The sequence below is a fragment of the Pristiophorus japonicus genome, chromosome 18 (assembly GCF_044704955.1).
Source record: "Pristiophorus japonicus isolate sPriJap1 chromosome 18, sPriJap1.hap1, whole genome shotgun sequence".
Lineage (NCBI taxonomy): Eukaryota > Metazoa > Chordata > Chondrichthyes > Pristiophoridae > Pristiophorus > Pristiophorus japonicus.
In genome coordinates, this window is record NC_091994.1 from 3,157,614 (window position 1) to 3,180,562 (window position 22,949).

General features: G+C 50.6%; 1 protein-coding gene across 3 annotated transcripts in view; it reads right to left on the reverse strand.

Moving 5' to 3' along the window:
• Window positions 1–11,242: 11,242 nt before the first annotated feature.
• Window positions 11,243–22,949, reverse strand: part of LOC139228500 (3',5'-cyclic-AMP phosphodiesterase 4C-like) — a 101,468-nt gene continuing 89,761 nt past the window's right edge. For all 3 annotated transcript variants that reach the window (XM_070859567.1, XM_070859566.1, XM_070859568.1), the window contains 4 exons: window positions 20,883–21,037; window positions 19,501–19,623; window positions 17,698–17,880; window positions 11,243–13,075 (listed from right to left, as the gene is read on the reverse strand). In XM_070859567.1, coding sequence (XP_070715668.1) covers window positions 12,491–13,075; window positions 17,698–17,880; window positions 19,501–19,623; window positions 20,883–21,037 — 1,046 coding nt within the window. In that variant the 3' untranslated portion in view covers window positions 11,243–12,490. The remainder of the gene's footprint in view (window positions 13,076–17,697; window positions 17,881–19,500; window positions 19,624–20,882; window positions 21,038–22,949) is intronic.

The window sequence follows — 22,949 nt, forward strand, 5'->3', positions numbered from 1 at the left end:
AAGTATCACTCTGCACCGTCCTGCATAATTAATGACGCACGGGATGCTCATGAATAATGCATTGATGGTGACGTCATGGCGCTGCTGGCCACTCGAGAGTCCTCCGGCCGCAGTGCCGCCTGCGGGTGGGAGGAGTTGCAGCCACTGCCGAATTTCATGGAATCATAGAATGGTCACAGCACAGAAGGAGGCCATTCGGCCCCTCGAGCCCGTGCCGGCACTCTGCAAGAGCCCTTCAGCCAGTCCCACTCCCCCGTCCTTTCCCCGCAGCCCTGCAAATTATTTTTCCTTCAGGTACTTATCCAATTCCCTTTTGAAAGCCGCAATTGAGTCTGCCTCCACCGTCCTCTCAGGCAGCGCATTCCAGATCCTAACCACTCGCTGCGTAAAAAGGATTTCCTCGTGTCGCCTTTGGTTCTTCTGCCAATCACCTTAAATCTGTGACCTCTGGTTCTCCAGCCTTCTGCCAGTGGAGACAGTTTCTCTCTATCTGCTCTGTCCGGAGCTCTCATGATTTTGAACACCTCTATCAAATCTTCTCTCAACCTTCTCTGCTCTAAGGAGAACCACCCCAGCTTCTCCAGTCTATCCACATAACTCAAGTCCCTCATCCCTGGAATCATTCACGTAAATCTCCTCTGCACCCTCTTTAAGGCCTTCACATCCTTCCTAAAGTGCGGTGCCCAGAATTGAACACAATACTCCAGTTGAGGCTGAACCAGTGTTTTATAAAAGTTCATCATAATTTCCTGCTACTTTCTCCATGGCTGGTAATTGGGATCCAGTGGGTTCCAATATCAGTATCATCATCATCATCATAGGCAATCCCTCGAAATCGAGGAAGACTTGCTTCCACTCTAAACGTGAGTTCTCAGGTGACTGAACAGTCCAATACAGGAATTACAGTCCCTGTCACAGGTGGGACAGACAGTGGTTGAAGGAAAGGGTGGGTGGGGAGTCTGGTTTGCCGCACGCTCCCTCCACTGCCTGCGCTTGTTTTCTGCATGCTCTCGGCAGCGTGACTCGAGGTGCTCAGCGCCCTCCCGGATGCTTTTCCTCACAATATCACAGGCTTGGCAATGGGCAAAGGCAGGCTTAGTCCTTGAAACTAAGGTGGTCTTCAGCAGCTCAGATCTTGGTTGGTAGCTCTCTATTGAGTTGAAAAAGAAAAAAAGAAAGTCTTGCATTTATATATCGCCTTATAGAGCCAGCCATGGCTCAGTGGGCAGCACTCTCACCTCTGAGTCAGAAGGTGGTGGGTTCACGTCCTACTCCAGAGACTTGCGCACAAAAATCTTGATTGACACTCCCAGCATTGAGGGGATGCTGTGTTGTCTTTTGGATGAAACGTTAAACCAAGGTCCCGTCTGCTCTCTCAGGTGGATGGAAAAGATTCCATGGCACTATTTTGAAGATAAGCAATGGGAGTTCTCCCCTGCATCCTGGGCAATATTTATCCCTCAATCAACATCACTAAAACAGATTATCTGGGTCATTGTCATATTGCTGTTTGTGGGAATTTGCTGTGCGCAAATGTGCCATATTTCCTTCACTACAATGCTTCAAAATGTACTTCATTGGCTGTAAAGCAATTTGGGACATCCTGAGGTCATGAAGAATGTTATAGGAATGCAAGTCTTTATTTTGTTGGAAGGTCATGGGTTCAGGTCCCATTGGGGCTACCAACTTTGGTTGGACATATTCCTGGAGGTTTCATCACGTGACCTGTCACCCCACCAGTCAAACACCCTTTGTTGGAAGTGTCACATTTTGGATGAGATGTTAAAGCAAGCCCTGTTTGCCGATTCATAGAAACATAGAAACATAGAAAATAGGTGCAGGAATAGGCCATTCGGCCCTTCTAGCCTGCACCGCCATTCAATGAGTTCATGGCTGAACATGCAACTTCAGTACCCCATTCCTGCTTTCTCACCATACCCCTTGATTCCCCTAGTAGTAAGGACTTCATCTAACTCCTTTTTGAATATATTTAGTGAATTGGCCTCAACAACTTTCTGTGGTAGAGAATTCCACAGGTTCACCACTCTCTGGGTGAAGAAATTCCTCCTCATCTCGGTCCTAAATGGCTTACCCCTTATCCTTAGACTGTGTCCCCTGGTTCTGGACTTCCCCAACATTGGGAACATTCTTCCTGCATCTAACCTATCTAAACCCGTCAGAATTTTAAACGTTTCTATGAGGTCCCCTCTCATTCTTCTGAACTCCAGTGAATACAAGCCCAGTTGATCCAGTCTTTCTTGATAGGTCAGTCCCGCCATCCTGGGAATCAGTCTGGTGAACCTTCGCTGCACTCCCTCAATAGCAAGAATGTCCTTCCTCAGGTTAGGAGACCAAAACTGTACACAATACTCCAGGTGTGGCCTCACCAAGGCCCTGTACAATTGTAGCAACACCTCACTGCCCCTGTACTCAAATCCCCTCGCTATGAAGGCCAACATGCCATTTGCTTTCTTAACCGCCTGCTGTACCTGCATGCCAACCTTCAATGACTGATGTACCATGACACCCAGGTCTCTTTGCACCTCCCCTTTTCCAAATCTGTCACCATTCAGATAATAGTCTGTCTCTCTGTTTTTACCACCAAAGTGGATAACCTCACATTTATCCACATTATACTTCATCTGCCATGCATTTGCCCACTCACCTAACCTATCCAAGTCGCTCTGCAGCCTCATAGCATCCTCCTCGCAGCTCACACTGCCACCCAACTTAGTGTCATCCGCAAATTTGGAGATACTACATTTAATCCCCTTGTCTAAATCATTAATGTACAGTGTAAACAGCTGGGGCCCCAGCACAGAACCTTGCGGTATCCCACTAGTCACTGCCTGCCATTCTGAAAAGTCCCCATTTACTCCTACTCTTTGCTTCCTGTCTGACAACCAGTTCTCAATCCATGTCAGCACACTACCCCCAATCCCATGTGCTTTAACTTTGCACATTAATCTCTTGTGTGGGACCTTGTCGAAAGCCTTCTGAAAGTCCAAATATACCACATCAACTGGTTCTCCCTTGTCCACTCTACTGGAAACATCCTCAAAAAATTCCAGAAGATTTGTCAAGCATGATTTCCCTTTCACAAATCCATGCTGACTTGGACCTATCATATCACCTCTTTCCAAATGCACTGCTATGACATCCTTAATAATTGATTCCATCATTTTACCCACTACCGATGTCAGGCTGACCGGTCTATAATTCCCTGTTTTCTCTCTCCCTCCTTTTTTAAAAAGTGGGGTTACATTGGCTACCCTCCACTCCATAGGAACTGATCCAGAGGCAATGGAATGTTGGAAAATGACTGTCAATGCATCCACTATTTCCAAGGCCACCTCCTTAAGTACTCTGGGATACAGTCCATCAGGCCATGGGGATTTATCGGCCTTCAATCCCATCAATTTCCCCAACACAATTTCCCGACTAATAAGGATTTCCCTCAGTTCCTCCTCCTTACTAGACCCTCCGACCCCTTTTATATCCGGAAGGTTGTTTGTGTCCTCCTCAGTGAATACCGAACCAAAGTACTTGTTCAATTGGTCCGCCATTTCTTTGTTCCCCGTTATGACTTCCCCTGATTCTGACTGCAGGGGACCTACATTTGTCTTTACTAACCTTTTTCTCTTTACATATCTATAGAAACTTTTGCAATCCGTCTTAATGTTCCCTGCAAGCTTCTTCTCGTACTCCATTTTCCCTGCCCTAATCAAACCCTTTGTCCTCCTCTGCTGAGTTCTAAATTTCTCCCAGTCCCCGGGTTCGCTGCTATTTCTGGCCAATTTATATGCCACTTCCTTGGCTTTAATGCTATGTCTGATTTCCCTTGATAGCCACAGTTGAGCCACCTTCCCTTTTTTATTTTTACGCCAGACAGGAATGTACAATTGTTGTAGTTCATCCATGCGACCTCTAAATGTCTGCCATTGCCCATCCACAGTCAACCCCTTCAGTATCATTCGCCAATCTATCCTGGCTAATTCACGCCTCATACCTTCAAAGTTACCCTTCTTTAAGTTCTGGACCATGGTCTCTGAATTAACTGTTTCATTCTCCATCCTAATGCAGAATTCCACCATATTATGGTCACTCTTCCCCAAGGGGCCTCGCACAACGAGATTGCTAATTAATCCTATCTCATTACACAACACCCAGTCTAAGATGGCCTCCCCCCTAGTTGGTTCCTCGACATATTGGTCTAAAAAACCATCCCTTATGCACTCCAGGAAATCCTCCTCCACCGTATTGTTTCCAGTTTGGTTAACCCAATCTATGTGCATATTAAAGTCACCCATTATAACTGCTGCACCTTTATTGCACGCACCCCTAATTTCATGTTTGATGCCCTCCCCAACATCACTACTACTGTTTGGAGGTCTGTACACAACTCCCACTAACGTTTTTTGCCCTTTGGTGTTCTGCAGCTCTACCCATATAGATTCCACATCATCCAAGCTAATGTCCTTCCGAACTATTGCCTTAATTTGCTCCTTAACCAGCAATGCTACCCCACCTCCTTTTCCTTTTATTCTATCTTTCCTGAATGTTGAATACCCCTGGATTCAGGAGCTAATGCTATTCTTCATAGACAATCAGGGAGTTCTCCCAGTGGCCAACATTAATCCCTCAACCAACACCACCGAACTAACTCAACAACAACAACAACTTGTATTTATATAGTGCCTTTAGCATAGTAAAATGTCACAAGATGCTTCACAGGGGTGTTATTAAACAAAATTTGACACCAAGCAGCAGAAGGAGATGTTGGGACAGGTGATCAAATGCTTGGTCAAAATATTTTTAAGAAGCTTCTTAAAGGACAAGAGTTGGAGAGGGGAAGAGGTTTAGGGAGGGAATTCCAGAGCTTAAGGCCCAGGTAGCTGAAGGCATGGCCGCCAATGGTCGATCGATGGAAATCGGAGATATGCAAAAGGCCAGAATTGGAGGAGTGCAGAGATCTCGGAGGGTTGTGGGGCTGGAGAGGTTACAGAGTTGGGAGGGTTGTGGGACTGGAGGGGGTTACAGAGATAGGGAGGGGTGTAGGGGCTGGAGGGGGTTACAGAGACAGGGAGGGGTGTAGGGGCTGGAGGAGGTTACAGAGATCGGGAGGGGTGTAGGGGCTGGAGGAGGTTACAGAGATCGGGAGGGGTGTAAGGGCTGGAGGAGGTTACACAGATAGGGAAGAGTATAGGGGCTGGAGGAGGTTACAGAGATCGGGAGGGGTGTAGGGGTTGGAGGAGGTTACAGAGATCGGGAGGGGTGTAGGGGCTGGAGGAGGTTACAGAGATAGGGAGGGGTGTAGGGACTGGAGGAGGTTACAGAAATAGGGAGGGGTGTAGGGGCTGGAGGATGTTACAGAGATATGGAGGGGTGTAGGGGCTGGAGGAGGTTACAGAGATTGGGAGGGGTGTAGGAGCTGGAGGCGGTTACAGAGATAGGGAGAGTTGTTTGGCTGAAGGAGGTTACAGAGCTAGCGAGGGTTGTTCGGCTGGAGGAAGTTACAGAGATCAGGAGGGGCAAGGAGGGATTTTAAAACAAGGTTGAGACTTTTAAAATCGTGGCGGTGCCGGACCGGGAGCCAGTGTCGGTCAGCGAGCACAGGGGGTGATGAGTGAATGGGACTCATCGCAGTGCATGGTGCTGATCAGGCCACATCGCGACTGCCATTGGGGACCAGCTCACTGGGCCCAGTGAGGAGCCTGCAGCGATGGGTCTTCCCTTGAAGGGAAGGGAGGAGCCTCGGATCGCGGCAGCGCTGCACGGGACATTGTGCAGCACTGCATGTCCACCGCCCCGCCTGCATTCTGCAGCTTGATTTAACGCTCCACTCCCGTCCTGAAGCGCAAACACCGTTTTTTAAAAAACTGTGAATCATTAGCGTTCCTGAATTTCTCCCCCTAAGTGTTGGCTGTGGGTGACTTGAGCCTGCGTTTGCGGGCCTGGGGAAATAGGGTGTGTCACTGTGGGGAAGAGTGTTGTACTTCATGTCAGGCAAAGGGAACTCTACCTGTGGGATTTTGGATTGATTACACCGGGCAGTGCATGGACTCATCGGCAGCTCCGAAACTTTCATTTAAAAAATAAGCCTGCCACGATTGACAGGTGGCTGAAAGATAGGTACAAGGGGAGGCCATTCAGCCCCTCGAGCCTGTTCTGCCATTCAATGAGATTCCGGCTGATCTGCGACCTGACTCCATATACCCACTTTTGCTCCGTATCCCTTAATACGTTTGTTTAACAAAAATCAATCTCAGATTTAAAATTAACAATTGATCTGGCACCAATGTCCATTTGTGAATGAGAGTTCCAAACATCTACCACCCTGTGTGTGTAGAAGTGTTTCCTAACTTCACTCCTGAAAGGTCTGGCTCTAGTTTCTAGCCCTGGACTCCAGAACCAGCGGAAATAGTTTCTCTCGCTCTATCCTATCAGTTCTCCTTAATATCTTGAAAACTTTGATCAGATCGCCCCTTAACCTTCTAAATTCCATGGGTTTGTGTAATCTCTCCTCGTAACTTAACCCTTGGAGTCCAGGTATCATTATGGTAAATCCACACTGCACTCCCTCCAAGGCCAATTTAAAACAAAATTGTTCCTGGGATGTGGGCGTCGCTGGCAAGGCCGGCATTTATTGCCCATCCCTAATTGCCCCTTGAGAAGGTGGTGGTGAGCCCCCTTCTTGAACCGCTGCAGTCCGTGTGGTGAAGGTGCTCCCACAGTGCTGTTAGGAAGGGAGTTCCAGGATTGTGACCCAGCGACGATGAAGGAACAGCCGATATATTTCCAAGTCAGGATGGTGTGTGACTGGGAGGGGAACGTGGAGGTGGTGGTGTTCCCATGCTCCTGCTGCCCTTGTCCTTCTAGGGGGTAGAGGTCGCGGGTTTGGGAGGTGCTGCCGAAGAAGCCTTGGCGAGTTGCTGCAGTGCATCTTGTAGATGGTGCACACTGCAGCCACGGTGCGCCGGTGGTGGAGGGAGTGAGTGTTGAAGGTGGTGGAGGGAGTGAGTGTTGGAGGTGGTGGAGGGAGTGAGTGTTGAAGGTGGGGGATGGGGGGCCGATCAAGCGGCTGCTTTGTCCTGGATGGTGTCGAGCTTCTCGAGTGTTGTTGGAGCTGCACTCATCCAGGCAAGTGGAGAGTATTCCAGCACACTCAGTCATTGAGTATATTCAAGACAGAAATTGATAGATTTTTGGATATTAAGGGAATCAAGGGATATAGGGAAGTTGAGGTAGAGGTTCAGCCACGATCTTATTGAATGGTGGAGCAGGCTCGAGGGGCCGAATGGCCGACTCCTGCTCCTATTTTTTATGTCCTTAAAATTGAGGCGTTGCTGTACTGGGAGCCATTGTAGGTTAGCGGGTGAAGGGAGAGACCTTCAGAGAAGTTTCAGGCATAGCCCTAGTTCCACAATACAACACGAGTACAATCAGAGTACTATTGAAAACTTTATATTGAGCAGTGTGTGCATATATTACATCTACAACATCTGACAGGTACAGATATTATTCTTGTACTCTAAGTTAGAGCTTTAACCAGGGACCCCTGCACCACTCCTTCAGGAAAGATGCTCCTTTACAGACAGGAATAAATACTGAACTTAATTACAACAATTACAGAGTGAAAACAGGAGAGGAGAAACAAATAATTAAAATGAAGGGTTGTGGAAAAAAAATATTCTAACATTATACATAACAGGGCGACTGAGAAATATTAACTTTACCCCAGCACCCCTCCCGCTCCTGACACAAATACTTTGTTTGCTGTTGCAAAGCTCTGCGTGAGAAGACATTCTCTTTCAACAGTGACATACGCTTTTGCTCCTTAATGTACGGGGAAATATATTTCATTTCTTTACGCGTGTGTGTGTATGTGTGCGTGCGCCAAGTTCGAGGTGGAAGGTTGTGGAAAGGTCGGCTGGACGCGGGGTAAGTGGGCAGCGGCAGGGGGCAAGGGGCTGGCACTGGAGAGTGGGGGGGGGGGCTCTGTGCCCAGCTGTTGGCTGCTTTGCCCCGTCCTGTGTGGCATGGCGTCGGAGCTTTGGTGCTTTGTTTGGGACTGGCGAGGTCTTGGTTGGCGCATGGCAACCCTTAGAACCTCTGAGTCAGCGATGAAACATAGAAACATAGAAACATAGAAAATAGGTGCAGGAGCAGGCCATTCAGCCCTTCTAGCCTGCACCGCCATTCAATGAGTTCATGGCTGAACATGAAACTTCAGTACCCCATTCCTGCTTTCACGCCATACCCCTTGATCCCCCGAGTAGTAAGGACTTCATCTAACTCCCTTTTGAATATATATGAAGGCACAGGCTGCGCCCATTGGCACAGAAATAAGGTTCGTATTTGGGCAGCGAGGGTGAGGGGGTGTGGTTAGGGAAAAGTGAACTAACTCAAGAGCCCCCGCTGTAGGTTTTTCGACATCTGGAACTAGCCCCACCTGCCTGGGATTCCTCGTGTGTGAGATGGAGGGTGCCCACAGTATCGTCCCGTGAGCCATCGATTCAGCGGATAAACCAAATTCTGCCCCCAAAGTGTAACAGCTAGTGAAGTGTGACACTTTCAGGAAGCATGCCCCATCTGAAAAATATACCAGAGACAGGCGAATTGCCACCCTGAATGTGCCCGAATGTTGACGGTTAACAGGTAACACTGGTGGTGACTACAGAATGGAAGGCTCTCCCAGGGGTAAGTGGTCCCAGCGAGGGCTGGAGCAAGGCTGCTGGGGCGGTTTGGGTGTGGGTTCCAAACCAAAACGCACCATTTCAAGAAATCAGTTCCAAGGGCCCTGCCCACTGAGCCTCATCTTGTTCCCGAGGCGAATGGGTTAAGTTCGACTCCGGCGAGGGGACCTTCTCAGAACCTCCCTGTTGGCCCGTGGGACCTGCGACCAAACGCGTTCGCGCAGACAGGGCCAATTCAGCTGGCCCCTGGAGCCGGCCCATTGAGAACACTAGCAGCCCTCCAGGGTCTGCTCCAGCTTCTGCAGAACAGGTCAGGTAAGGGTTATCCAGCGGGCTGAATTTCACAGGGGCGGGGAGAAGACGGTTTCCTGTGGAGCCTTCACCCCGAGAGACAAACAGTCCAAAAGTCAAATACTGCCGATGTTGGAATCTGGAATAAAAACAGAAAATGCTGGAAATCTCAGCGGAGCGAGAAGGCGGAGTTAGAGTTTCAGGTCGGTGATCCTTCGTCAGACCCGAAGCGTTAACTCCACTTTCTCTGCACAGATGCTGCCTGGCCCGCTGAGATTTCCAGCATTCTCTGGTTCTACATTCCACAGTCACAACGGGAGGTTTTAGACTCACCACCGCTTAAACACTGGCTGAAGGCCCCAGCTCCACCCAAAGCCTTGTGCAAAGACTCCTGCTCCTATTTCTTATGGTCGTAAACGAATTGGGAATGGAAAATTAAATAAAGATGATTCCTGTGGTGCAGAATTTTCTTCAGACTGGAAACGTGGTTTGGAACAGCAAAGATTGATCCTCCGGGGACGGAGGGAGGCGCGGATGGACAAATTCGGCATGGAATTGGATCCTGAGGAGGGTGGGGGTGGGCGTCTTAGTGCGTTCCACATGGTGGAGGGAATCCCAACCAACTCAGACTCTGGCCTTCCCTGTAACACTCAAATGTCTGGATTCCAGCCTCTGGAGCCCTTTCTTAAACCCCATCCCCCCGGCTTTCTCCCGACTCTCCCAATGTTATTGGGTGCAGCTCTCCTCTGGGGCGCACCCTGGGGACTCTCTCTTGCGGTTCGGATTCTATACAAGATAGGACATCGCCATGGAATTCTGGTCTGATTTCCGTGACCTTGCTGAAGCCATGGTGTGGATGGGAGTGAAATAGGTGAACTGGGCTTCACAAGAGAGTTTATGACACGGAGCGGAACGCCGTTTGGATGAAACAGGAATGTCAGAATGAGGATCAACGGTGTTCATCCACAAAATGGATGCATCTTAAAAAGGAAGCCAAAGGGAAACTTGGGGTCTGAATTAATCCAGTTGTGGGGGGAGGGAAGGGGCAAATGGGAGGGGGGGGGTGGAGGGAAGGGGGTGAGGGGGGAGGAGATGGACCATTAAAATATTTCTGCATGTGGTGTTTACTGCCTTTGGGGCTTGGATCGAAGAGACATTGCAGGCCAATCGTGCCATCCTTATCACCAGCTTTCGCTGCCTTCACCAATGTATCTAGAGCACGGGTCACCTTTGACGGGCTGTAATCAGCCATGGTTTCACAGTTCTAGAGACTGTGATCTCAGGGGCAGGCAGGGTGTCCATGGCAGAAGGGGCTTCCCTTTCAATCATTAAGTGACGGTGCACAGTTCTGGTCTCCATATTATAAAATACAGAGGCACTGGAGAAGGTGCAGAAAAGATTGACTGAAATCAAACCAAAACTGAGAGGTTATACTCATCAGGACAGACTGAACAGGCTGGGCCTCTTTTCTCTAGAAGGCCGACACGTGACCTGATTGAGGTCTTTAAGATTATGAAAGGGAGGGTTCGATAGGGGCGACATAGAAAAAATGTTTCCACTTGTAGGGGAGACCAGAACTCGGGGCCATCAATATCAGACAGTCACTAATAAATCCAATGGGGAATTCAGGAGAAACTTCTTCACCCAGAGAGCGGTGAGAATGTGGAACTCGCTGCCACAGGGAGGAGTTGAGGCGAATAATAGCAATGCGTTTTGAGAGAAGCTGGATAAACACATGAGGGAGAAAGGAATAGAGGGTTATGCTGAGGGGGGTGGGTGAGATGAAGAGGGGTGGGAGGGGGCTGGTGTGGAGCATAAACCCCGGCACGGAGCGGTGGGGGCCCAATGACCTGTTTCTGGGCTGTAAATACTTTGTGATACTTTGTAAGATAACCCTCACAATCACAGACCACCTCATTCTCACTTCCAATTCTGCAGTTAAGTGTGTCTCTCCTTTAACTTGTAATCTCTCAGCGGGTTTGAATAGCTAAACTTCCCCTTCGAGGGGTTCTCCTGGTTCCTGCAGCCGCACCCCACACATCGGCCCGAGGGGCATGTTTAACCAAAGGGACAGGGGCAAAACATGTACCAAAGCCTCCCTCGCAACGACTGACGTGAAAACACGCTCTAGGTCAAAGAGAGTGCCCAAATTCAACGTGTTCAACTAATGAGTTCTGTGATGGTGCCCCCCCCCCCCAACCTTGCTGGGGGTCTCCATCCTGAACCTAACCCCCCCCCCCCCGCCACTACTCCGAGTCTGCTGTAATGAGGTTTTGTTTGTTGTTTGGTAAATATATCCGCCCCCCGCCCCCACCGCAGCTTTGCTTTTAACTAAGAAACAAGCAATGGTTGGTGTTTGGGGAGATTATTAATGCGAAGTCGAATGATGTAGTGGGAGCAGAGAGAGACAGATTGTAACTGAAAACCAACATCGCACGTTAACCATTCCTCCATCACACAGACACATCCCCCCCCCCCACACACACACACACACACAAACCTACAGACACAGACGCAAACACACACACACACGCCACACACACTCTTTGACACACACACACTCAGACAGACATACACAGAGACACACACACACACACAGACAGAGAGACATACACACTCACAGAGACACACACACTCTCACACAGACACACACACACATTCACACACACAGACACACAGAGACACACACATTCTCAGAGACACACACACTCTCTCTCTCTCACACACACAGACACTCACACACAGACAGACAAATCAAGCGCAGCAGTCAACATGGTCCAATCCAAGACTCACATAATCACAAGTCAAACTGTGTAAAAAAAATTGCTAAAAATATTCATTTAAGAAAAATACAGATCACTTGTTTTTTTAAAAGGATTGACGAAACCTCCTTTTAAACTTTTTTTTCTTCCCGAATAAAAGTCCCGTTACGCCGCTGTCATTTTACAACTCAATTTAAAAAAGCATCTGGTTTGTTGCGTCCTCCAGTCCGGTGCTGGACTCAGACACCATCCAAGATTGCAAACCCTTGCGGTGCGAGCGACAGTTCTGGGCAGCCCAGCGGCGCCGCTCTCCCCTGGTCCCAGCTACACCTCAAAACACACACTCTCCTTTGCTTTGTTTTTTTGTCTTCTTTTTTTGCTGAAAATATTTTAAAAAACGAAAAATATAAACGTGTCTCTCTCTTTCTGTCCGAGCTGGCTTGACGATAATTGCTTCTCGAGTCCGGTCCCTTTCCCGCAGCAACCCTAGGGCTCGCTTTTGCAATGTTCTGCACCTCTGGCACCCAGAGAGAGAGAGAGAGAGAGGAATCCCCCGCGCCCTGTGTTTGGGGTTTGTTTGGAACTGTTGTTCGTTGTCTCAGGCCAACTCGTCAATTCCCGTCTGAGCAACAAACACACAATCTGGGAGCAGCGGGCAGCGGATCCCAGCAGCGGCTGATGTGTGTTTCCATACCAGAAAAATAAAGGATTTATTGTGGAATCTGGGAGGGGGACAGCTGGTTATGTGCCCAGTGGGGGCTGTGTGCCTTCCCCCTCCCCAGGATTGTGTGTCCGCATTAACTCGCTCTCCTCCGGCGTCTCCTCCGCAAACTGCTGCAGTCCCCCGGGGGCCTGGGGCTTGAGCCGGCCGCTCGGGCTGGCCAGGTTCTCGGGGAGCTTGGCTTCAGGCAAGCTGCTCCACGAGTCGGTGGAGTCCGGGGAGGCGTTGGCCGGCTCACTGCCTTCGGCCAGAGCCCGGGACCGAGGGCTGCCCGCTGGCCAGCTGCTGTAGGCGGCGGTCCGGTCGGCGGTGTCCTGGCTGTCCGACTCGGAGAAGCTGGTGTCCGGGCTGCTACAGCTGTACATCTCCTCGAACGAGCTGGGCTCCGTGCTCCGGCGGCTGACCGAGGCGAGGTCCAGCAGCAACCGCTGGGACACGCTGGAGCTGTCCAACATAACATCCCTCAAGGGCGGGGTGCGGGGCACCATGCTGTGGAACCAGTCGCGGTTGTCCTCCAGGTTGTCCAGTATCACCTTGGCATCTGGGTACACCAGGTCCGCCCAGGTCTCCCACAGAGGGTGCACGATAAAATCAATAAACCCAACCTGTCGGGAGAGAGAGAACAAGGACAATTTAATCAGGAAAATGGTTCACCTTTCTCTTGCTGACCTAGGAGTCGCTCTGACCCTCTACTCAACGAGATCGTGGCTGATCTGTACCTCAGCTCCATTTCCCCCCATCGCTCCGTGTCCCTTCCTACCTTTACCAAACAAAAGCCTTGGGTTTTACCCCCAGAGGGGCGGCAATGGCGACGGTGAGCTCTCCCGGGCGGGCGACCAGCTGCCAGCGCTCCGCCGGGGGTTTCAGGGCCGGTATTGGCAGGGTGCGGAGTGTTACCGCCCGGGGGAGGCGAGACGGTGTGTAACGCCGCTGGTTGCGACACTGGCTCAATTTTTGCCTCCTGCCCGACCCGTAGGGCCGAGGAACGCGCCCTGCCGGGAATGCGTGTGAAAGTGGGGCCAATACCGGCAGCAGCGAGGTCCACCTCGGGTCAGTGTGATTGCTTTTTCTTTTATTTATTTTGCGATTGATGTTGTGGTGGTGTGGCGTGTGTATTGGGAATATTTTTGGTGTTTTTTTCCAGGTTTATCTTCTCCTCGGGCCCCTCTCAGAGAGCTCCCAGGCCGACTGTTTATAGCTCAGGATTTTCGCTTGCTCAGCCTAGCCTAGCGCCCTGAGACCGGTGTGTAACGCCTCCCTTAGTGCTCCGCCCCACACTCGGGACCCAGCTGCCCAATGTTACTGACTGAGGCACAAACTGTTCCCGGGCGCAAGCTTCACCGCCCCGTCGCCATTACCGCCCGAAATCAGCAAAGCCGAAAATCCCGCCCAATCGATTTCAGTCTTGAAACCTCCAATTGACCTTTTTAGGGGAAGAGAGTTCCTGATTCCCACGGACCTTTGTGTGAAGAAGTGCTCCTTGACATCACCCTGAACGGCCTGGCTCTAATTTTAAGGTCCTGTACTTTGTTCTGGACTCCCCCCACCAGAGGGAATAGTTTCTCTGTATCTGCACTCTCTTCTCCTGGGCTGTGACTCAGAAAGATCCACCTCCCCCTCTACCCACCACGGAGATATTCCTGGAGGCTTCGTCACATGACTACCTACATCTCGGATGTGACCTTGAAGAGCCGTAACCTACAGGGCTACAGACCAAGAGCTGGAAAGTGGGATTAGGCTGGATAGCTTTTTGTTGGCCGGCACGGACACGATGGGCAAATGGCCTCCTTCCGTGCTGTAAATTTCTGTGATTCTATGCATCCAACTGCCCCACCCAGTCAAATAGCATTTTTTCACATCTCCAATATTTTTATAACTAAATTCTCAAAGACCCCAAGAAAGACTTGCATTTATATAACAACTTTCACAACCTCAGGATACCCCAAAATGCCTCACAGCCAATGAACTTCCCACTGTTGTAATGTGGGAAAGACGACAGCCAATTTGCGCACAAGTTCCCACAAACAGCAATGTGATAATGACCCAGAGCATCTATTTTACTGATGTTCATTGAGGGATAAATATTGGCCTGGACACCGGGGAGAACTCCCCTGCTCTTCTGCGAAACAGTGCCGTGGGATCTTTTACGTCTACCTAAGAGGGCAGACGGGGCCTCGGTTTAATGTCTCATCTGAAAGACGGCACCTCTGACAGTGCAGCACTCCCTCAGTACTGCCCCTCCGACAGTGCGGCGCTTCCTCAGTACTGCCCCTCTGACAGTACAGCACTCCCTCAGTACTGCCCCTCCGACAGTGCGGTGCTCCCTCAGTACTGCCCCTCCGACAGTGCGGCGCTCCCTCAGTACTGCCCCTCTGACAGTGCCGCACTCCCTCAGTACTGTCCCTCCGACAGTGCGGTGCTCCCTCAGTACTGCCCCTCCGACAGTGCCGCACTCCCTCAGTACTGCCCTTCCGACAGTGCCGCACTCCCTCAGTACTGCCCTTCCGACAGTGCGGCGCTCCCTCAGCACTGCACTGAAGTGTCAGCCTGCATTATGAGCTCAAGTGGAAAAAAAACACACAATTCCCTTAATACCTCCCCACCCCTCTATGGATTCCCCCCCACCCCCCCACCCCTCTATGGATTCCCCCCCCACCCCCACCCCCCCAAACCACAGTTCTAACAGGAAATTCATCTTTAATTCCTGGAGAGGCTAGGTCAACCCTGGATGCTGGTTAGGGTTATTGAATCCTCTGGCATAATGCTACAGAAATGGCCAGTAGAGGGCAGTGGAGGTTTGCAGAATGAGCCTTACAGTGCGGAACTAGTTTAATTCTAAATCATAATTAGAGTTCATTGTAATAGTTTGATACTTCCGAGCCACCGCCAATTTCCTTTTAATATTTTTCTTTTCAGTTCTGAATATTGATGACCCGAATGGGGAAACAGGTTTCAGGAACCTACCGAATCGAACAGTGTGAGGGAGCTGGACTAACATCAGTAGAGATACAGTCAGTAACACAGGGCGCTGGGGGAGAGGGGTTACTGAGTGACAGTGTGAGGGAGCTGGATTAACATCAGTAGAGATACAGTCAGTAACACAGGGCGCTGGGGGAGAGGGGTTACTAAGTGACAGTGTGAGGGAGTTGGATTATCAGTAGAGATACAGTCAGTAACACAGGGCATTGGGGGAGAGGGGTTACTGAGTGACAGTGTGAGGGAGTTGGATTATCAGTAGAGATACGGTCAGTAACACAGGGCGTTGGGGGAGAGGGGTTACTGAGTGACAGTGTGAGGGAGTTGGATTATCAGTAGAGATACAGTCAGTGACACAGGGTGCTGGGGGAGGGGTGTGACAGCATTTATTGTCCAACTCCTGTTGCCCTGAGGTGGTGATGGAGGGCTTCCTCCTTGAGCCGCTACAGTCAGTCCATGTGATGATGGCGCTCCCACAATTATGACCTAAAGAATGGGAGTTGAACCCACAACCTTCTGACCCAGAGGCGAGAGTTACAGACAGACCCAGAGGTGAGAGTTACAGACAGACCCAGAGGCGAGAGATAGACAGACCCAGAGGTGAGAGTTACAGACAGACCCAGAGGTGAGAGATAGACAGACCCAGAGGTGAGAGTTACAGACAGACCCAGAGGTGAGAGATAGACAGACCCAGAGATGAGAGTTACAGACAGACCCAGAGGTGAGAGTTACAGACAGACCCAGAGGTGAGAGTTACAGACAGACCCAGAGGTGAGAGTTACAGACAGACCCAGAGGTGAGAGTTACAGACAGACCCAGAGGTGAGAGTTACAGACAGACCCAGAGATGAGAGTTACAGACAGACCCAGAGGTGAGAGTTACAGACAGACCCAGAGGTGAGAGTTACAGACAGAGCCAGAAGTGAGAGTTACAGACAGAGCCAGAGGTGAGAGATACAGACAGACCCAGAGGTGAGAGATACAGACAGACCCAGAGGTGAGAGATAGACAGACCCAGAGGTGAGAGTTACAGACAGACCCAGAGGTGAGAGTTACAGACAGACCCAGAGGTGAGAGTTACAGACGGACCCAGAGGTGAGAGTTACAGACGGACCCAGAGGTGAGAGTTACAGACAGACCCAGAGGTGAGAGATAGACAGACCCAGAGGTGAGAGTTACAGACAGACCCAGAGGTGAAAGTTACAGACGGACCAGAACCGACACACAGGAGGTGGGAAAATAATATGTGACAACCTGCTCAGTGTTAAAACTCTCCGGGAGATTTCATTGGATGGCGCCCTGCTTCCTACAGCCCCATCCCACTCTCTCGCTATAGGTCGCTTGACACGCCCATCCCCATGGGGCCCCACCTTCCCATGACCAATTGGAAAGTGAATACACTCTTCATCTCCCGACTGTCAATCAAACAGCCTTCTCTCCCCAACTCCAAAATTTTTTCTAACCAATAAAAAGCGTGCAAAAAAAAAAGGTTAAAAACACATGGGCTGAAAATGCCCCTTTCTATAGGAGCCGTGCCCGGCTCAGAGAGACGGCCACACGTCGGTGAGGACTCATCGCTCGGCTGGAGCAGCGGGGCCTCCAATTTGTAAATTGCCTTTCGTTATTTTTGGAGCGGTGTATGGGACTGCCACGTGGTGACCCCTCACCGACCGGCGCTGACCCCCTTTCCGCCCCGCGTGGGAAATTGCCCCGAGGGAGCGGATGGGCCGCAACTCGCTGCCCCCGACAGCTCTCCCCTGGCGGGACGCTGCCTGTGGCTGGGCAGCACGACTGCCCTTAAAGGGGAAGGCGCACTGCCACGGCCGCCATTTTATTTTAATTGTCGACCGACTGCCAGGTCGGCGTGACGACGGCGGCCACAGGTTCGGCCGGGTCGCTGATAGGCAGCCCCGGCGACCCCTCTCGGGTAGCGGGTCGTTGGCCCGGCCCCTCGCTGGTGCGGCATTCGCCTTTAACTGACCACTCCGACCCGCCCGCACTTCCGCCCCACTCCAAAAAACCCCAAAGAGCTGAATGCCCCCCGGATGGCCTGCCCCGTGCATTGGGCGGACAGAACACTTTATAAATGGAGCGGAGGGCAATTTCCGGCCTCCCAATGTTTTCCTCCGCCACCTGCCTACGATTGCTTGCGAGGGGGTCCTGGAGACCCCCGGCCAATTCCGGAGGGCTAGTGTTCAACCCCAAGTACTTGCCCCTGTCCCTTCACCGTCTCCGAGATTCTGCCGACTAACCTGGGACTTCTCGACAGAAGCAGTGTGTTTGTCGCACATCGGGCTGATTTCTATCCCGATATCGCGCTCCCGATCTCCTTGCTGGAAGAACTCCAGCATTATTTTATCCACCCAGCACCGGTAAATGTGCAGGGGCTTGGTGGGATTGCTGAGGTCAGCACAATGCACCATGTTCTGGAGAACCTGTGGGGAAACATAGACACATAGAAAATAGGAGCAGTAGTCGGCCATTCGGCCCTTCGAGTCTGCACTGCCATTCAATATGATCATGGCTGATCCTCTATCTCGACACCATATTCCCGCTTTCTCCCCATACCCCTTGATGCCTTTTGTTTCGAGAAATCTATCCATCTCCCTCTTAAATATATTCAGTGACCTGGCCTCCACAGCCTTCTATGGTAGAGAATTCCACAGGTTCACCACCCTCTGAGTGAAAACATTTCTCCTCATCTCGGTCCTAAATTTCCTACCCTGTATCCTGAGACTGTGACCCCTTGTTCTAGACTTCCCAGCCCCGGGGAAACATCCTCCCCACATCCAGTCTATCCAACCCCGTCAGAATTTTATATGTTTCAATGAAATCCCCTCGCATTCTTCTAAACTCTAGTGAATACAGGCCTACTCGACCCAATCTCTCCTCATACAACAGTTCTGCCAACCCAGGAATCAGTCTGGTGAACCTTCGCTGCACTCCCTCTATGGCCTCTCTGATCACTGACAGACTCAGTTACACCAATAACCCCCGGGGAATCAAAAATCTCAATGCAAAGTCCACAGGCTTCGCTTCAATCCTCATCACCACTCACACACCACCCTGTCACTGTATAACACTGGGGTACAGTACTGGTGGGTACAGGTCTGTCACTGTATAACACTGGGGTACAGTACTGGTGGGTACAGGTCTGTCACTGTATAACACTGGGGTACAGTACTGGTGGGTACAGGTCTGTCACTGTATAACACTGGGGTACAGTACTGGTGGGTACAGGTCTGTCACTGTATAACACTGGGGTACAGTACTGGTGGGTACAGGTCTGTCACTGTATAACGCTGGGGTACAGTACTGGTGGGTACAGGTCTGTCACTGTATAACACTGGGGTACAGTACTGGTGGGTACAGGTCTGTCACTGTATAACGCTGGGGTACAGTACTGGTGGGTACAGGTCTGTCACTGTATAACACTGGGGTACAGTACTGGTGGGTACAGGTCTGTCACTGTATAACACTGAGGTACAGTACTGGTGGGTACAGGTCTGTCACTGTATAACACTGGGGTACAGTACTGGTGGGTACAGGTCTGTCACTGTATAACACTGGGGTACAGTACTGGTGGGTCCAGGTCTGTCACTGTATAACACTGGGGTACAGTACTGGTGGGTACAGGTCTGTCACTGTATAACACTGGGGTACAGTACTGGTGGGTACAGGTCTGTCACTGTATAACACTGGGGTACAGTACTGGTGGGTACAGGTCTGTCACTGTATAACACTGGGGTACAGTACTGGTGAGTACAGGTCTGTCACTGTATAACACTGGGGTACAGTACTGGTGGGTACAGGTCTGTCACTGTATAACACTGGGGTACAGTACTGGTGGGTACAGGTCTGTCACTGTATAACACTGGGGTACTGCACCATGTGACTTTATAGCACCATGTGACTGTTACTGTTTACATATGGAATATCAATGTTTAAAATATTTACAAAAAAAGTGTGACCAACAATTGAGACAACAGGAAATAGTTTATGGAGAAGTAGAATTGTAATTTAACAGCTGGGTGCAGTAGAGGGGGAGTCTGTACCTGGATCCTGTCCGTGTAATTATCCAGCAGCAAGACTCCTAAACTTGTAACTTTCTTTGTCTCCACCATTGTCTTTAAGTCTGCCAACAAGTTCATGTGCTTGGTCATGTCTGTTGCCAGGACCTAGATCAGGAGTGTTAGAGAGAGAGAGAGAGAGAGAACAATTACCAATTGTAAAAACAAGAGGGAGTCTCGCCATGAGGCGCCCTTTCAAAGGAACAGTCTAGAGTGAAAAATGTGTAACATTGGTACACAATGAATGGAGCAGAATTAACAGAGGAGGACTTTGGGAGCTGCGTGTGGCGAGAGAATCATCGCCTTCAATATCTGGGGAAGCAGTGGATAAAGGGAAGTGTTGCAATATATGAACAGTACAAGCTGGACAGAGCTCAAAGCTCACAACCCACTGCTCCGACCTCTCAGAGCACCATGTTGGGAGTCCATCTACTGGAAAGGGAGGAACAGGGCTGAGTTATAAGGACAGGGTATTGGTGAGGCCACACCTGGAGTATTGCGTACAGTTTTGGTCTTCGTATTTAAGGAAGGATATACTTGCATTGGAGGCTGTTCAGAGAAGGTTCACTCGGTTGATTCCGGCGATGAGGGGGTTGACTTATGAGGAAAGGTTGGGCCTCTACACATTGGAGTTCAGAAGAATGAGAGGTGATCTTATTGAAACTTATAAGATAATGAGGGGGCTCAACAAGGTGGATGCAGAGAGGATATTTTCACTCATAGGGGAAACTAAAACTAGGGGACATAGTCTCAGAATAGGGGCCGCCCATTTAAAACTGAGATGAGGAGAAATTTCTTCTCTCAGAGGGTTGTAAATCTGTGGAATTCTCTGCTCCAGAGAGCTGTGGAGGCTGGGTCATTGAATATATTTAAGGCGGAGATAGACAGATTTTTGAGCGATAAGGGAGTGAAGGGTTATGGGGAGCGGGCAGGGAAGTGGAGCTGAGTCCATGATCAGATCAGCCACGATCTTATTAAATGGCGGAGCAGGCTCGAGGGGCCGAATGGCCGACTCCTGCTCCTATTTCTTATGTTCTTATGAATTCAATCTCTGCAGTCGAGGGAGAAGGTTAGGGGGACCTAACTGAATGTACCAAATGTTAAATGTTCAAGATAAGGTGAACGCAGAGCATTACTTCAAGGCAGTTGAGAACATCAAATTAAATTCAAGAAATGTAAATTTAAAACAGATATTAGGAAATATATTTTTTTAAATCGAAGGGGGCAATCTGTTTGGAGTAATCTGCCAAATAATTGTGTTCAAAGTGCAGCTGGTCGCTGGGCTGGCCAAGGGGGCATGAGTTTGGGTATGAGAGGGATGAGTTTGATGGCTGAATCTGGTCCTTGCCGGATATTGGGGTGCTCACCATGTCAATAACCATTTTGCGAAAGTTATGAAACTGCTTCTTGGACAGGTTCTGAAAGATGTTGCAGTTCTCCTCCTGGAGCAACTTGAAGCCCACGGCCAGGTGATGATTCTCCAATACTGAGGTGTCATTGTACATCAGGGCGAGGTCAGAGTCTGCACCACACAACGGAGCGGGGGGGAGGGGGGGAGAGAGTGAGGGGGGAGAGAGTGAGGGGGAGAGAGAGAGACACACACAGTGAGGGAGAGAGACAGTGAGGGAGAGAGAGAGGGAGAGAGAGAAGGAGATTGAGGGGGAGAGAGAGAGACACACAGAGTGAGGGAGAGAGACAGTGAGGGAGAGAGAGAGGGAGAGAGAGAGGGAGGGAGAGAGGGAGGGAGAGAGGGAGGGAGAGAGGGAGGGAGAGAGGGAGGGAGAGAGGGAGGGAGAGAGGGAGGGAGAGAGGGAGGGAGAGAGGGAGGGAGGGGAGAGAGAGTGAGGGAGAGACAGTGAGGGAGAGACAGTGAGGGAGAGAGAGAGGGAGAGAGAGAGTGAGGGGAGAGAGTGAGGGGGAGAGAGTGAGGGGGAGAGAGTGAGGGGGAGAGGGAGAGAGAGTGAGGGGAGAGGGTGAGGGAGAGAGTGAGGGAGAGAGTGAGGGAGAGAGGGAGAGAGAGTGAGGGGAGAGAGAGAGAGAGAGAGAGACACACACAGTGAGGGAGAGAGTGAGGGGAGAGAGTGAGGGGAGATAGAGTGAGGGAGACAGAGTGAGAAAGAGAGGGAGAGAGAGTGAGGGGAGAGGGTGAGGGAGAGAGTGAGGGAGAGAGTGAGGGAGAGAGGGAGAGAGAGTGAGGGGAGAGAGAGAGAGAGAGAGAGAGAGACACACACAGTGAGGGAGAGAGTGAGGGGAGATAGAGTGAGGGAGGCAGAGTGAGGGGAGAGAGTGAGGGGAGAGAGTGAGGGGAGAGAGTGAGGGGAGAGAGTGAGGGGAGACAGAGAGGGGAGACAGAGAGGGGAGACAGAGAGGGGGAGAGAGTGAGGGGAGAGAGAGAGGGGGAGAGATAGAGAGACACACACACAGTGAGGGAGACAGTGAGGGAGAGAGGGAGAGATGGAGGGAGAGAGATAGGGAGACAGTGAGGGAGAGAGAGGGAGGGAGTGAGGGAGGGAATGAGGGAGTGAGGAGGGCGTGAGGGTGGGAGTGAGAGAGGGTGGGAGGGAGGGAGAGAGAGAGATAGAGAGAGAGCGAGGGAGAGAGGGAGAGAGGGAGGGGATGGTGATATAGATAGAAAGATAGATGGAGGGAGAGATCGAGGGCGAGAGAGATCGAGGGTGAGAGAGAAGGAGAGAAAGATAGACAGTGGGATAGAGTGAGGGAGAGAGAGATAGAGGGAGAGAGAGATGGAGGGAGAGAGAGATGGAGGGAGAGAGAGATGGAGGGAGAGAAAGAAGGAGGGAGGGAAAGAAAAAAGGGGAGAGATAGCGGGGGGGAGAGATAGCGGGGGGGAGAGATAGAGGGGGCGGGGAAGACAGGAAGAGATAGGGGAGTTGGGGAGGGATAGGAAGTAAGGGACAGGCAGAGTGAGAAAGGGGAGATGGAAAGAAAGGGGTGACGGAGGAATGTGATGGAGAAAGGGAGAGAAACGAAGGAAGGATGCAGAGAGAATGAAAGGGGAGACAGAGGGAAATGAAAGAATGAAAGAGACAGTCAGCAAAGACGGGAGGAGAGAGGAGAGAAAACATTGAACGGTAATTATCCAAATATCGAAAACATTTGCAAAATCCCTCCAGTACATTTAAATCAAAATCATTCCTGGGGCATAAATCAATGATTATTTAAAAACAATTATACAATAACGGATATCCGGGAGTGAGTTACCGGCTGGGATCTAATTGAGGGGTTCAGGGGAGTTATACCCGGGAGTGAGTTACTGGCTGGGATCTAGTTGAGGGGTTCAGGGGGGGTTATACCCAGGAGTGAGTTATCGGCTGGGATCTAATTGAGGGGTTCAGGGGGGTTATACCCGGGAGTGAGTTACTGGCTGGGATCTAGTTGAGGGGTTCAGGGAGGGTCATACCCAGGAGTGAGTT